The sequence below is a fragment of the Protomyctophum parallelum genome, assembly GCF_964188405.1.
Source record: "Protomyctophum parallelum genome assembly, chromosome: 4".
In the NCBI taxonomy this organism is placed as follows: Eukaryota; Metazoa; Chordata; class Actinopteri; order Myctophiformes; family Myctophidae; genus Protomyctophum; species Protomyctophum parallelum.
The window spans coordinates 2030177-2044723 of record NC_139700.1 but is presented as its reverse complement, the minus strand read 5'-3'; the positions used below and the strand labels follow the sequence as shown (position 1 = coordinate 2044723).

General features: G+C 40.9%; 1 protein-coding gene across 3 annotated transcripts; it reads right to left on the bottom strand.

Moving 5' to 3' along the window:
* Nucleotides 1–290: 290 nt before the first annotated feature.
* znf277 (zinc finger protein 277) lies at nucleotides 291–11800 on the bottom strand. 3 transcript variants are annotated; one of them, XM_083763808.1, is made up of 13 exons: nucleotides 11747–11800; nucleotides 9988–10192; nucleotides 9720–9808; nucleotides 9217–9299; nucleotides 7112–7203; nucleotides 6357–6467; nucleotides 5370–5502; nucleotides 4917–4984; nucleotides 4394–4490; nucleotides 3676–3718; nucleotides 2940–3114; nucleotides 1549–1727; nucleotides 291–1260 (listed from the first exon to the last, which is right to left on the bottom strand). In XM_083763808.1, exons 1-13 carry the CDS (start codon nucleotides 11772–11774, stop codon nucleotides 1247–1249), a joined length of 1317 nt encoding a protein of 438 aa, XP_083619934.1. In that variant the 5' UTR covers nucleotides 11775–11800; the 3' UTR covers nucleotides 291–1246. The 3 variants fall into 3 exon arrangements, with proteins under 3 accessions (XP_083619934.1, XP_083619933.1, XP_083619935.1); XM_083763807.1 differs by having other exon boundaries at nucleotides 291–1727; XM_083763809.1 differs by lacking the exon at nucleotides 11747–11800 and adding an exon at nucleotides 10468–10570 and having other exon boundaries at nucleotides 291–1727.
* Between the last annotated feature and the right edge of the window lie 2747 nt (nucleotides 11801–14547).

The following is a 14547-nucleotide window of genomic DNA, read 5'->3' as shown; positions in this document are numbered from 1 at the left end:
TTGACCAAAAATGCCATCTGGGACAAGGAATAGGAGATACAGGCGATTGAAAGAAACGGATAGAATGGATTCTTATGGCGACCGCGATCTAATCTGAACGATCCAGTGCAGTGCTAACAACATTGCTAGCTAACCGGCTAACGTGAGTAGCATTATGGCTCGATCGATCATATGCACTATAAAAGTATAATTGCCGAAGGGCTACGGCAATGGCAGCAAGGTGTATTATCAAATTGAGGCTTTGATTGCCGAAGGGCTTCGGCAATGGCAGGAAGACGGTTAACTGATATGATCAACATTTATTAAAATATATATTTGACAATGTTCTGCATATGTCACATTTCATGATGTTTTGATACAATTAGTTCATACGTTGCAATTAATTTTTTTATTCAGGCCAGTTGTGCGACAGACTGACAGGCATGTGTTTTGTAAATTCATGATTTGGATAGGCCTAGTCTGTTTGAAGTGGTCTCTTGAAGTAGACTTTTGAAAGCATGTTGCACAAAATCATAACGTAAGCTATTTTTCCCGAAAGCTTTCAAAGAATCGTGAAAACAGCAGGCCTTTGTTCTTCAGGAGATGGTTCAGAATAGGCCTGACCTCGATTAGTCCAATAGCCGACTACTGGTCAATGTTTTTTTTGCATGATTCGACTTAGAGTTGACCTAATTATTACAAAGTTTGAAAAAAATAGGATAGGCCTATATCATGATTTATTGGGAGAAACCAAGCAAGTATAAGTTCTATTTTAGACATTAAGCACCCCCCACAGCCAAAGGGAATTATACTCTATTGTGTGTTTTAGGTTAACAGTTTCCGTCCACACGTCCTAGCGCATCTTCAAATGATATTAGTCGAGAGAATAATATTCTGAATTTGTGTTAGACCCCAAGGCCGGGAGCGCTCTCCGTGGTTTTGATCTGATAGATATACTAAGCTCTTCATTTCTGACTTCTCAGCTGCCTCTCGTTCAAAATAAGAACGCAATGGAATATTTAGCGATAATATTAAAACGAGAGAAAAGTAAGCAAGCTAAACATCTGTTTTTTTCAGAGTAAAAGCGGCCATATCTTCCCGGCACCCCAGAGCTCCTATTTTTAAGGAATCCCGGGGCTAATTGTGTTAAGCAGATAATGTAGTCAGACTGATTCGACTGCAAATTTCTCAGTCAAATCATGCAAAAAGAAATAAAAAAAATAGTCTAGACTGGTCTAAATGGGCCTCTGTTCTTCAGGAGTTGGTTCTAGTTGTACGGGCCTCTGTTCTTCAGGAGTTGGTTCTAGTTGTGCGGGCCTCTGTTCTTCAGGAGTTGGTTCTAGTTGTGCGGGCCTCTGTTCTTCAGGAGTTGGTTCTAGTTGTGCGGGCCTCTGTTCTTCAGGAGTTGGTTCTAGTTGTACGGGCCTCTGTTCTTCAGGAGTTGGTTCTAGTTGTACGGGCCTCTGTTCTTCAGGAGTTGGTTCTAGTTGTGCGGGCCTCTGTTCTTCAGGAGTTGGTTCTAGTTGTGCGGGCCTCTGTTCTTCAGGAGTTGGTTCTAGTTGTGCGGGCCTCTGTTCTTCAGGAGTTGGTTGAGGACGCTGGTCTGCTTTAGGACCCTCAGGTTGGTCATGTCCTCTGCAAAGACGGGCACGTCTCCAGCCCTGCGGGGCGCTGTGCCCTCACTGTCACTGTCGCTGTCCGACAGGCCACAGAGCAGAGCGTCGTTCTCATAGGTGGGGAAGAAGTACCTGCGGAGAGCGAGAGGAGCTTACACATTGTATCGTCTGTCGGGTGGAAACCTCATACATCCAGTATGCTCAGGATTCAAATGCAAAAGTAGCAGATCTACAAGCTAAAAATGTCACTTTGTGCCATATTTCAAGCCTGTAGATGCTTTTGTGTGATGCTGTAGTATGCTCAAGTACTCTCCTACTGAATTATTGCTCAGGAATGCAACCAAAGCAAATCTCCATTAATTCAAGGCTTCGTATAGAGTCTATTAGAAATTAGACTTTGGTTGATGCAGCAGTGAAACGGTAGTAATGGCTGGGACACTGAGCCTACAGGAGTGCACTTAAGAGTTTGGTGCGTAGGCCAGAGAAAAGCTCAACAATCAATACCGGAGCACTACTAAATACAGCAGCGTGTAAAGAATAACAGCACACATTTCAGTAGTCGTTTATCCCATTCTGAACGGGCACCCATTTTGGTGTCAGCATCATGTTATGCTTTAGCTATTGAAAAATAGCAGATCTACAAGCTCATATCGCGCCACCGAGTGGCGCGATACGAGCTTGTAGGTCTGCTATTTTTTGAAAAATCGAAGAACGACTGACATTTTTAGAATCTGATCTCAGGTCAGAATGGGTTCATCAGACCAGTGTGTGTCCGGCGGAAACCTCGTATGAATCTGATCTCAGGTCAGAATGGGTTATAGAAGGGACAGGGCTCTAAGGGCGGCTCTGTCGCTCCACCACTGTGGTCAAACAACATAATGGTCTCTGTCCGGTGGAAACAGCATACTTTTCAGGATTCAAATTCAAAAACGGCAAAAGTAGCAGATCCACAAGCTCAAAACGTGTCGATTTCGTCAACTAAATGAAAACTAAGCTATGATGACTAAGACGATTGTCAATGTCAACAAATAAAAACTAGACTAAAATGTTAGGAAGTGGACTAGTGGACAAGAGATCCACTAAGTCATTTTACACTTGGTTGCATCTGCTATTTTCAGCAAGTGTAAAGTCAGTTATTATGACGGCATCAAGGCCCGCTAAAATACATTTTAGTCGACTAAATCAACTGTATATTTTGTCGAATAAGAATCTTATGATATTTAGTAGACTAAAACATTCCAGGTGACTAAAATTAAAAAAACTATTCAAGAGACTAAGACTAAAATTTGGTATCAAAATCAACACTGGTGACACTACTACTTTTCCCAAATGTACTGAACTCACTGAGGTTGGTCCCACGCAGATATCTGCGGCAGCTTCATGACGTGGCCAGAGTCCATGATGTGACGCAGGGCTTCGGCTTTGGAGACGAACCTCACCTGGCAGCCGTAGCAGCGACACTGGTGGATCTCTCGTCGGATGTAGTTCACCAGCTTGACTTGCTGGTAGAACTTGAGATCTGGGGGTTGTTGAACACAGGAAAGTAATCACCACATATTATTCTAGAAGAGCATGTATAGTGCTGCTGTTGGGTATAACTTTTTTTCCTATTTTTTGCTACTTAAACTTTTTCTCTACTTAATCATACTACAGCGTCACACACAAGTGACCAGTATCAAAAGAGTGCAGCACTATGCATTTTGATCGTGTAGACCTACTTCTGATGTTTTTGAATTTGAATCCTGAAAACGGTTTTGGCATAAAATGAGGTTTCCACCCGACAGAGATGATATCTGCTATACTTTTTTCTTTTTTAATGTTCTGAAAGCTTTTCATATAAAATGCCCCAGAATAGAGATGTAATTAGATTAACGATTGATAACCCTAACCCATTTGATTAACTGTTGCACCCCTATAAAGAAGTGAATCAGTTCCCCCTGTTCATAGACATTAAACGGCACAATAAAGGATAGCCGGCTGTGTTTTCTGAAAATTGACAGCATACTGTAAGTTACAACAATGTCAGATCAACCCAGAACATGTCCAACTACCAATTTAACATAGTGGAGTATTTACTCACTGAGCTCAGTTCTCAACCCTTGGAGGTCAAAACCATGAACGTTCTAAAAAGACAAGGAAGCAGAAAAAGATCATATTCACAATTTCACACAGCGGCCATTTTGCTCTTAAAGCACACTATACATACTGTACTTCAAGCATACATTACAGTCGTGTATTGTGTGTATACTAGAGCTGGGACTCAATTAAAAAAATTAATCTAATTAATCAGAGGCTTTGCGATTAATTAATCTAGATTAATCGCATTTTAATCGCATAATATTCAACCCGAGAACAGCGAGAAACCTTTTTTTTTTTAATGTTTTTTTGTATCCCAGTGAATCAATGAATAGTGACTACAGGATACCACTCATCATTAATCATTAATATACCTGTTGTGGAAATAATAATAAAAAGTCACCCCATTCTGTGTTGCCTAGAACTGGAGGTCTGAAAGAAAATTAGTAACAGTAACAAGTACATCTCAGTGACATCACAAAGCTGTACTTACTTCATATTGTTACTGTTTTTTGTCAGACCTCCAGTTCTAGGCAACACAAAATGGGGTGACTTTTTATTATTTCCAGTTTTCAGTACTATAGAAAAGCGCCAAGTGAGAAACGTTCCGCGGTGAAAAAAAAGGTGCGATTAATTTATCTGTAGTTAATCGCGATTAATTTTTCTGTAGTTAATTAATCTAAATTAATCGCAATTAGTCCCGGCCCTAGTGTATACTGTACCTGCATGTGTGTGTAGATCTTGTCCATGGTTTCAGACTGGTGTTCGCAGAACAGACACACTGCACACACCGGATGAGCCTGCCAGTCTGACCAATCACTGAGGAGATCGAAGACATCAATGAGCTCCGACCGTACTACACAGCGCCGGCTTTGTCGCCAAATGTCTTATTTGATCGCTCGACAATGCTTTCATAATGTCGGAGATGTCTCCACAAGCTCAGCGCGCTAGAGAAGGACCGCCTCTACCAGTGGTTAACCCATTCTGACCGGGCACCCATTTTGGTGTCGGCATCATGTCGTGCTTTAGCTATTGAAAAATAGCAGATCTACAAGCTCATATCGCGCCACCGAGTGGCGCGATACGAGCTTGTAGGTCTGCTATTTTTGAAAAATTGAAGAGCGACTGACATTTTTAGAATCTGATCTCAGGTCAGAATGGGTTCATCAGACCAGTGTGTGTCCGGCGGAAACCTCGTATGAATCTGATCTCAGGTCAGAATGGGTTAAGAGTTGTAGAACTTACTCGTCTTCGTCATCAACCATCTCGCGGTCATCCTCAGACTGGACTTCCTCCCAGGTCTTTCCAAGCTCCTGAATGATGGGGAGCCCATTAGATTTGTTGTAGGGCAGGTGATTCGTTTGTCACAAAAAAACAGCTCCTCTATTATGATAGTAATCATTGCTACAGTAATCTAGTGTTTGTTCAGTGACTCTCCCTGGCAACACTTTACAGGACGGGATACCCAATTTTATCCAATCAGGAGAGAGAATGCAGCATAAAGAAGTGCAATTGAAGTGATGACACCAAGAAGTGAGCAGATAAATGTAGTGAGCAGTTGATAAATGGGTGCTCAAAATGCGGCGCTCCACATAAATCCAGCTATTTTTACACGGATGAATGGAAACGATTCTGATGATTGAAAAGTTATTGCGATTACCTGCCAATAATGGGCTGTAATAATGCTGCCAGGCCTACCAGGTAGTTGATGACATAGAAGCGGTCGTACTGGGGGTTGTTGGCGTTGATGCGGCGGTGTGCTTTCTTCCTCATGTGATCCTTCAGCGTGGTTTTATCTCTGAATGTCTTCTCACAGTACAGACACTGTAGACTGACACAAGCACACACACGTCAAGGACCACCAAATGAATATGTATGTGCCAGGACCCCCATCTGAAAATACATTGTGCTAAGATGGAACCACCATACAAGGTTTGCCTTTTATTGCAAAACTCCTGCTGATTCTTACCTAGCTTACTCTGTAGCGTGTCCAGGAACTCATTCTTAGAACAATGTGGGGGCTCGCAACTCACTTAAGAATACTAAAAAAAAAAAAAAACGACAAATACAACATTTGGACTGTGTGGTCTTGGTTAATTACTCATAGTTACCTGTCCAGATACAACGTTTGGACTGTGTGGTCTTGGTTAATTACTCATAGTTACCTGTCCAGATACAACGTTTGGACTGTGTGGTCTTGGTTAATTACTCATAGTTACCTGTCCAGATACAACGTTTGGACTGTGTGGTCTTGGTTAATTACTTATAGTTACCTGTCCAGATACAACGTTTGGACTGTGTGGTCTTGGTTAATTACTCATAGTTACCTGTCCAGATACAACGTTTGGACTGTGTGGTCTTGGTTAATTACTCATAGTTACCTGTCCAAATACAACGTTTCGACTGTTGGTTAATTACTCATAGTTACCTGTCCAGATACAACGTTTGGACTGTGTGGTCTTGGTTAATTACTCATAGTTACCTGTCCAGATACAACGTTTGGACTGTGTGGTCTTGGTTCATTACTCATAGTTACCTGTCCAGATACAACGTTTGGACTGTGTGGTCTTGGTTAATGACTCATAGTTACCTGTCCAGATACAACGTTTGGACTGTGTGGTCTTGGTTCATTACTCATAGTTACCTGTCCAGACTGTGTGGTCTTGGTTAATTACTCATAGTTACCTGTCCAGCTTGCTCTGTAGCGTGTCCAGAAACTCTATGCAGTACACAATGTTGTCTGGCAGGCCGATGCTGAAGGAGTGCTCCCTGGCCATGTGGTTGAGCAACGTGGATCTGCAATGAGTCAAAGACCAATTTAGGCATTTAGCACAGTGGTTCTCAACCAGTGGAGGTTCCAGGTGGTCCCAGCTAAATTATGAGTGTAAAATGAAACCAAAGGACTGTAAGGGAACATTTGGTTTCATTTTACGCTCTCAAGTTACATTTTTGTTAAACATCTGCATTTTAAGTTTACACAATTAGATAATGTAGAAGAATTGTTAATTTAATCAACGTTTGCCTGTTACTGCATCTCTCCTAACAAAATCTACTACGTTTTGGTCTGAGAGGTTAAATGTCATCACATGGTGGTCAGTGGCTCAAATTCCAAATGAATAATGGACCTTGAAATGAAAAAGGTTGAATATCCACTGACTTAGCAGATACTCTTAACCAGAGCGACTTACAATAAGCAAGGTAAACACATACCCGGTACATCAAATGCAGAGAGACAGTGTAGTGCGTCAGTAAAATGAGTAAATAAATATAGCCCAAAATGTATTTGTATTTGGCCGCAGAGCCATCTTGAAAGGATTTTCTGCCAAGGACCCCCATAAGGAGAAATGACGCAAACCATTTATTTTAAATAGCAGACCTACAGGCTCACCAGACGTAGCATCAATGCTAGGTGTGGTGAGCTTGTCGATCCGCTTGCAGACCTGTTTCCACTGAAGTCCTCGCTGCAGAACATGCAGACGCGCTGAAACGCTGTGTCATCTCGCTCTCTCTGCTGCTGCTCTAGAATCTCCACCTGTGCATGGCCAGAGTACATCCATTCAAACTTTAAATCAATTTAATAATAAATGTCATTTCATGTACTAGTGTACTGCAAATAGAATAAGAGAAAACAGTATTGTAAAACAAATATATATTACATACATATTGGATTTGTATAAGAAGGGAAAAAATGATTCTTGGAAAGTAATTGTGTTTAAAATAAATTGTATCGTGATTTGAAACGTATGGTGAGTTGAGTGAATCGTTACATGCCCACTAGACTAGACAGTGATGATTCATGTTCATGATGGAAGATGCTTCTAAGTTCTGAAGAGTTTAACCACTTATACTCTTTGATATCCTTAAAGATGGAGTGCCACAATTTTTGTATTTTTCCAGCTTTTCATGTGTCTATGGGGTGACAGTACTTCATTAGACACCCTGGAGTCGTTTTTATGTCCAATGGTGTAATAACTGGCTGAACCCTTGACGGTCAAACGGGCCAATGAAGTAAACACGGATAGTGTGACGTAAAAATATTGCACGCACACACGCACCTCCCCCTAAATACGACAACCTCTGTGGGCGGAGCTGCCTGCCACATACACACGTGTGAACTGAACACAGCCAGTTTGCTTTTGCTGCTCTGTGTCTAACAGTCATTTCACACATTACCAGTTCACAGCAGAGCAGACTGTTTTTCGTTAGATTGGAAGCAAGTAAATGTTCACGTCGGGTCCTCAGGATTAATCAAGGAAAACCACAACAAACCAGTCTTATAGCCTACCTGCTCTGCTGTATAGTTGCTCATGCTCTTCTCAAGGAGTAGGTTGTTTCTTTTATAATCACAGTGGTCGGGCTTTGATACAGAGTGTAGTGTCACAGTGTGCATTCTTGTTGGCTGTTGTAGTCAATATGTATGTAGGTCCTAATACTTATACGAGGCTGTAAAGTCAAGAATTAGAAGTATGTTGTGTCGCGCTGGAAGTCATGTTGCCATGTCTGGCTATTACAAGCGACTTGGGCTTGTTTTCATATAAGTAACTTTCAGTGGAGATGTGGTTGACTTGACCAATGGTTCATGTGAAGGACCCTCAGATTAATATGTTGTTAAAAGGATTGGTGTTGTTGAAACGTTTTCATAAATATTCACAGCAATTTCTGTGACCTATTTTTGTGGACCTGGCCGCTTGTTTCTGTAAATCTGGCGACTTTTGCTGAAACTCAATGCAGTCAGATAAAGGACAGTTTTAATGCCAGGGTGCTTAGCTGGAGGAAATCAATAGCCTACAATATATTGTAGGCTAAATTATCTATCAAACTAATTGTTTCTGCTGTTAAACTATGATTGAATTGGATGATGAGCTGAGCTGATTGCGACAATAGGGTCAATATAATTGGAGGAAATAAATAAATGATTATAAAAAACCAGAAAAAACAGATCTGATATGGTATGGATGCGTGGTATTATTATGCCTATACATGGATGGTGGCAGTATAAGTGCACATTGGTGCCTATACGATATCTCAGAAATTTGGGAAGTGTTCACTTCTAACATTCACAAAAACATGAGTTTTTGTTACATTACAGACACCAATTTGCCATTTTGTAAACAAAAGGGCAGAGCCATGGGCTGTCCTTTTATAAGGAGGGGGAGGGACTAGGACAAGTGGGTGGTCTTAAAGGAGGAGGCGGAGGGACTGGATTAGGTGGGTGGTGCTATGGTTAAACTCACGCATACCTAATGAACTGGTGGGTGTGTCCACATAAAAGCATCATTTTAACAAATACTGTACACTTTTTTGAAAAAATTATACCTCATATACACTTAAATACACCTGATGATCATGTTTAAGTGTGGAAAGAAATCACGGCACTCCATCTTTAATTAAAATAACTAATAACCATCTACTTGTAAATCGGCTATTTTCGGTGTTCAACATGCTTCCATAGAAGACACCACATGCTGGCTTCTATGGAATCCAAATGACTGAAACCAGTCGTGGCAAGTGAGAACTTGAAGCCATGAATAATAATAATGCTCACCAGTCTCTTCTGTTGGAGCTGCTCTCTCAGGCCTCTGTCTTCAGGCAGGACATCACAGAGCAGGAAGTAATGTTCCTGTATGTCTGCGAAGACAACCAATCACTGGTTGGTATTGGTACAATCCACACACATACAGTACCAACCAATCACTGGTTGATATTGGTACAACTCACACACGTACTGTACTCTTGTCACAAGCCGCTCACAGCCATTAAAATGGCTCACAACACGAGTCGTGTGCTTGTAGATGGGCTTCTTTCAGTGCGCGACATGCTTCCTAATGACTGAAATTAGTCGTGGCGACTGAAGCCTTATTCATAGTCATAGATCTAAGGTGACCGCCGAAAACATGACGTCACGTTGCGGTGATAAGCGACTCACCCCAACACAACACCCCAACACAACACATCTCTAAGTAAAACCACCGTTTCAGTGGTCACCTTATGACCTAAAACTGGAGTATGAATAGGCCTTTAGAACTGTAATCCATGACCATTACTTACCAACAGGCCCTTCAGAGTTGGTCTTTATCACACTGCAGAAATCTGTCAGGGGTTGTTCTAAGAATCTGCCTTTCCAGTAAACCATGTACCTGATGGAGCAGAAAAAAGTGCACTAAAATATACAGAATATATGCCAATATCTGAACACTTCTATAAAATAACTCAAAGTGGGGTCCGGGATTCCAAAATTAGTTAAAAGATCAAATGTATGGAAATTGTTGTTTTGAGTGAGACGGAGAGGAAAGCCATGTTAGTGTGTGTGTTTTACTTTGGGAAGTCTGCTATGAGCTTGACGTCAGAGATGACCAGCTTGTGCTCCAGAACCAGATGTTTGAGGAGACGCTCCTTGTGGGACAACGGAGCAGATTCAGGGCAGAGGACACACAACACCACCACCTCCTCATCCAGACCGCTGCTGCTGGCTGCTTCTTCATCGGGGAAACACAGGGCCTCCAGAATGCTGTCCTGTCCACCTGTGGAGAGGCAGTCAATGCACTAGTTATCTACCACATGAACCCTAAATCAGAAATGACTACATTTACAGCAGTAGTTCTCTAACTTGTTTTGTCCCAAGGACCCCAAAATTGATGTCTATTTTAGCAAAATATTTTTTTCTCCGGTACCCGGCCCAGAATGAGAATATTTATGTAAAAATAAATAATCAAAATTACATTTTTTTTTTTAAACATTAAACTCAACATTGCTGTTGTACCATCTCTCTCGTTTGTTTCATATTGTTATGACTTACAACAGTATGAGTTAGTTTCCATGCAGGTTCAGTGTTGGCGCTCATTGGAAATCACCCAACGTACCACCTGGTCTGCTTTGAAATTGCACAGAGGCAGCAGGAGGTTGCGTTATTGAAAACGAGCGCTTCCAAACTCCAAACACAGCAGGTGAAAAATAATCAATAGCTCAATGAGCTATCTGTCAAGAAATTCCTTGCAGGTGATTATTTTTCCAGATTTGACTGAAATTCAGCTTTTCACCAGAGAAAAACTTTTTTCTTTTTTTTCCCAAAATGATAGCACAGGCAGACTGTTCACATACTAGAGGCTAGAGCATGTCTGAAATAAATGTCAGAGCTGAAATCGAAAATATATAAATATGAAATAAATGCCCAAACATGTAGCAGGTGTAATGTTAGAGTCCATAGAAGTGAACCTTTCAAGCCTGTTTTCTCAACTCGCTGTTTTCTGTAAGACGTACATTACTCTATAAGCCATATCTCCAAAACTGGTGGGTCAAACCGAACCACGAATATGTGAACCACTAATATTTGAATATGTCAATTTGATTCCCTGCTTTCATGACATGGAAAAACGAAAATTAAAAAAAAATCCAATGGCAGTCCCTCAGTCAAGTTTTGTCACATATTTTGTTATAGTTTTATGACACTAACACTTTGCAGATAAGAGGATCAAGCTTTCCGTACAGCTGCAATGTTGGTGAGTTTAATGTTTTATCAGATAGGACTTTTCTGTTTGGATGTAGGCCTATGGGCTGTCAATGGCTGGTACGTGTTGCAACTATAGGTGCAGCTAGCCCTGAAACATGACTGTCATGATGATGGTGCAGCAAGCTTTAGGATGAGCCCAAGTTAGAAGGCTGTGGATGAAAAAAAAACAAGAGTGGCCAGTGTGCAGAGGGCATGATAGGTCTGTGAGCTGGAGGAAATTCTTGTCAGACAGTGTGAAACCTTCAAATGAATATGAATCTTTAGCTGACCTCAAGTCACAGCAATTCATCATTGTGTGTTATATCTCGCCTAGTCCGACACAGGGCATAATGAGTGATCTTTGCTCAATGTTTGTGTATAATATATGGAATAATAATAAGATGAATTTCTTAGCATGGAGCTAACGGGGATGAATAGTCAGGCAGCTCAGGTTGACAACCATATTCTGTCTACCATTATATTCTAATATAAACAACAACCCTGGAAGCAACCGTGCAATGATAACACAAACGTGCAGTTTAGTAAATAAATACACTTTAATTATAGTAAACGACAACATGCCACATACCACTTTTACTAGCCATGCAGGCAGCCATTTGATGTCACGTGGTCAAAACAGCCGACGGCTGCCCTTCCTGACCAATCAGAGGGCTTCAGTTCAGAGTCCCCACATAAATGAACCTCACACATGTACAGGTAATGCCCACCAGATGGTGCTGTAACACTACACTATTATCTTCTTTAATTTTTTTTACATTCGTCAACATTTTGTAGAGATATTTGGAATATTTGTGCAGTGGTGGTGGTGGAAAGGTAAAGTGGTGTAGGTAAAGTATATTCACTCGTGTACTGTAGCCTACTGTACATATTCTGGTATTTCCACATTAGGCCTACTTGAGTATTTCCTTTATTTTTATTTAAACCTTTCTACTTTTGCTCAACCACATCTCAGAGACAACAATTACTGGAAAACATGTGTTTACTTTGCAGATTTAAATCAATAATGAATCTAATCTAGTATAATATAATATAATATAATATAATATAATATAATATAATATAATATAATATAATATAATATAATTAATATAATATAATATAATATAATATAATATAATATAATATAATATAATATAATATAATATAATATAATATAATATAATATAATCCATGCCACGTTGAAAAGTGGCAATATACCACTTTTGTGGAGTGGCATATCAAATGCCACTTTTGGAGGAGGAATCATGTCATTCAGTTGTGAGCTTAATCTGCTGTTTACGAATTATAAAATAGGGCTCCAATGGTTAATAATAAGTGGTCCAATAACTATATGATTTTGAAATGCACATTCTGCATGATGCTTTTACTATTGGACCCCACTTTGACAATCTCTGACCTAAATACCACAGGAACCTATAGCAAACCCTCTCTCCCAAGCCCCATCCATCCATCCATCACAGACCATCAGTCTCTCCTCCATTGCTTTTGCAGTTGGTCCACTGGTTGAAAACCACTGGTTTACACTGGTGAACTCTATGGCCCAATAAATAAATGCACTTTGGCTGTTCTGCCACGCTGTGCTGATATACAGTACAATATGTCATTGCTGCCATGTTGTTTTGAAACATGCTGGATGAATGCTATACTGTTTTTAATATGCTGTCGACTTTTAATTCACTGCACGTTTTTTTCCAGTTTTTTCTGATAGATGCATTTTATTGTACAATTTTTTCATGTGCAAGCCTACTACTGTGTAAATGACAAATAAATGACCTTGAAAAGTAAAAGTACTCATTGCAGAATTTCACCAAAGTTCAAAACCCATGCAGCAAAAGTAGCTAATGCACATATCAGTGACGTCACTGCTATTTTTGAAGATGTTTTCTTTTTTTGTAATGTAATCCTGGGCTCTACACTCCCTCTGCCAACCTGGGGAGAGCAACGGACTGACCTCATATGCTTCCTTCATGCATGAGGAGTCCAAGCCGCTTCTTTTCACCTGACGGGGGCAAGTTTCCCCGGCTGGAAGTAACACGTGTAAGGAACACGTTATTCCAACCAGTTATATTTTCCCCTGCAAAAATCGTCTGTTCCGGTGGTCCCTGGCACAAAACGGTCTGCGGCCAAATACAACTCAATTTGGGGGTCCTTGAGGGATAGGTTTGAGAAGCACGGTTGTAGAGAGTGCTGATCTATAATTGGTGCCATTCAGTGCTGGCATTTGGTTACTCAGCACATAGCATAATTATATAAGTCAGCTATGTAGCTGCAACTAGCTGCAGATAGACAGGCAGAGTTGAAATGGTGTCCTTAAGGGCTGTCGGCTTGTCGCCTGATAATGGCTTCTATATTCCAGTTTTAATTAAGCCCTGCAGGAGAATCCCACCTCTTTATCATCAATGGACCTGAGTGTGGTGCTGCACTCGCCTCCCTGTGGGTCTTTCATCTCTGCTGCACCATATAACTCATTTTTATTCAAAGACAAAAAATATATTTTTTAATGAATCTCTTTGATCGATTTCTCCTGTCAATCATCAGTTAATTCTCATTGTTCGTTTTAATGTAATGTGTAGGGGGGGGATGTGGATGTGTATAGTCCAACCCTCACCCATCCCTTTGTCTTTCCATCCAGAATGTAATCTATTTCGTAAAAAGAAAAACATTGCTGCAGCTTTCAAAACTGACACTGAATCTATTCAATTCACGTTGCGGGAAAAGTTAAAAAGAATCTATTAGTCGTGGGTTGGGTTGCGTCATCAGTCAGCCTGTCATCTCCCCCTTTCACTTTATGTCCCTTTCTTGAACCCCACACACACACACACACACACACACACACACACACACACACACACACACACACACACAGTATATATCTTGCTCCCCTTGCTTGTTACTGGGCGTATCTACAATGTGATGCAGTTCATTTGTAGTACTATAGTGTGCCTAATGCGAGAACTATTGGTGACACTAGCTTCAAACTAGCTGTACTGTAGTTGCCAGTCTGATATTTAGTCTGTGTAACACCCAGGATTCGAACCCGGGTCTCCCTCGTGGAAAGCCAACATCTTAACCACTAAGCCAAAGGAAATTCCCTATGACTCGGGGGGAGATATTAGACTTAAGTTCTAGGCCATCAGGCTGACGTCGTGAGCCACTATGCTACACTCATCCCCGTTATATAATGTTATATATGATTTCCACTGGAAAGTCCCCGCACTGCACCACATACCAAAGTATATTTTTGACCTCCTTTGCTCCTATGGTCCCTATAAGACTTTCCTATACTGCCCTTCAATATAGAACACTGGTTTTCAACCTTTTTCATATCAAGGCCCATTATTACTTGCGCAAGCAGAGCGCGCAAGTAAG

Bases quoted from the DNA above. Each gene is read 5' to 3' on its own strand.
- znf277 (XM_083763807.1), bottom strand. From the start codon at position 11,774: ATGGCTGCCTGCATGGCTAGTAAAAGTG. The intron at 6,468-7,111 runs GTCTGCAAGCGG...GACTCATTGCAG, and splicing joins GAGGACTTCAGTGGAAACAG to ATCCACGTTGCTCAACCACA. The intron at 4,985-5,369 runs GTAGGCCTGGCA...CCCATCATTCAG, and splicing joins TCTATGTCATCAACTACCTG to GAGCTTGGAAAGACCTGGGA.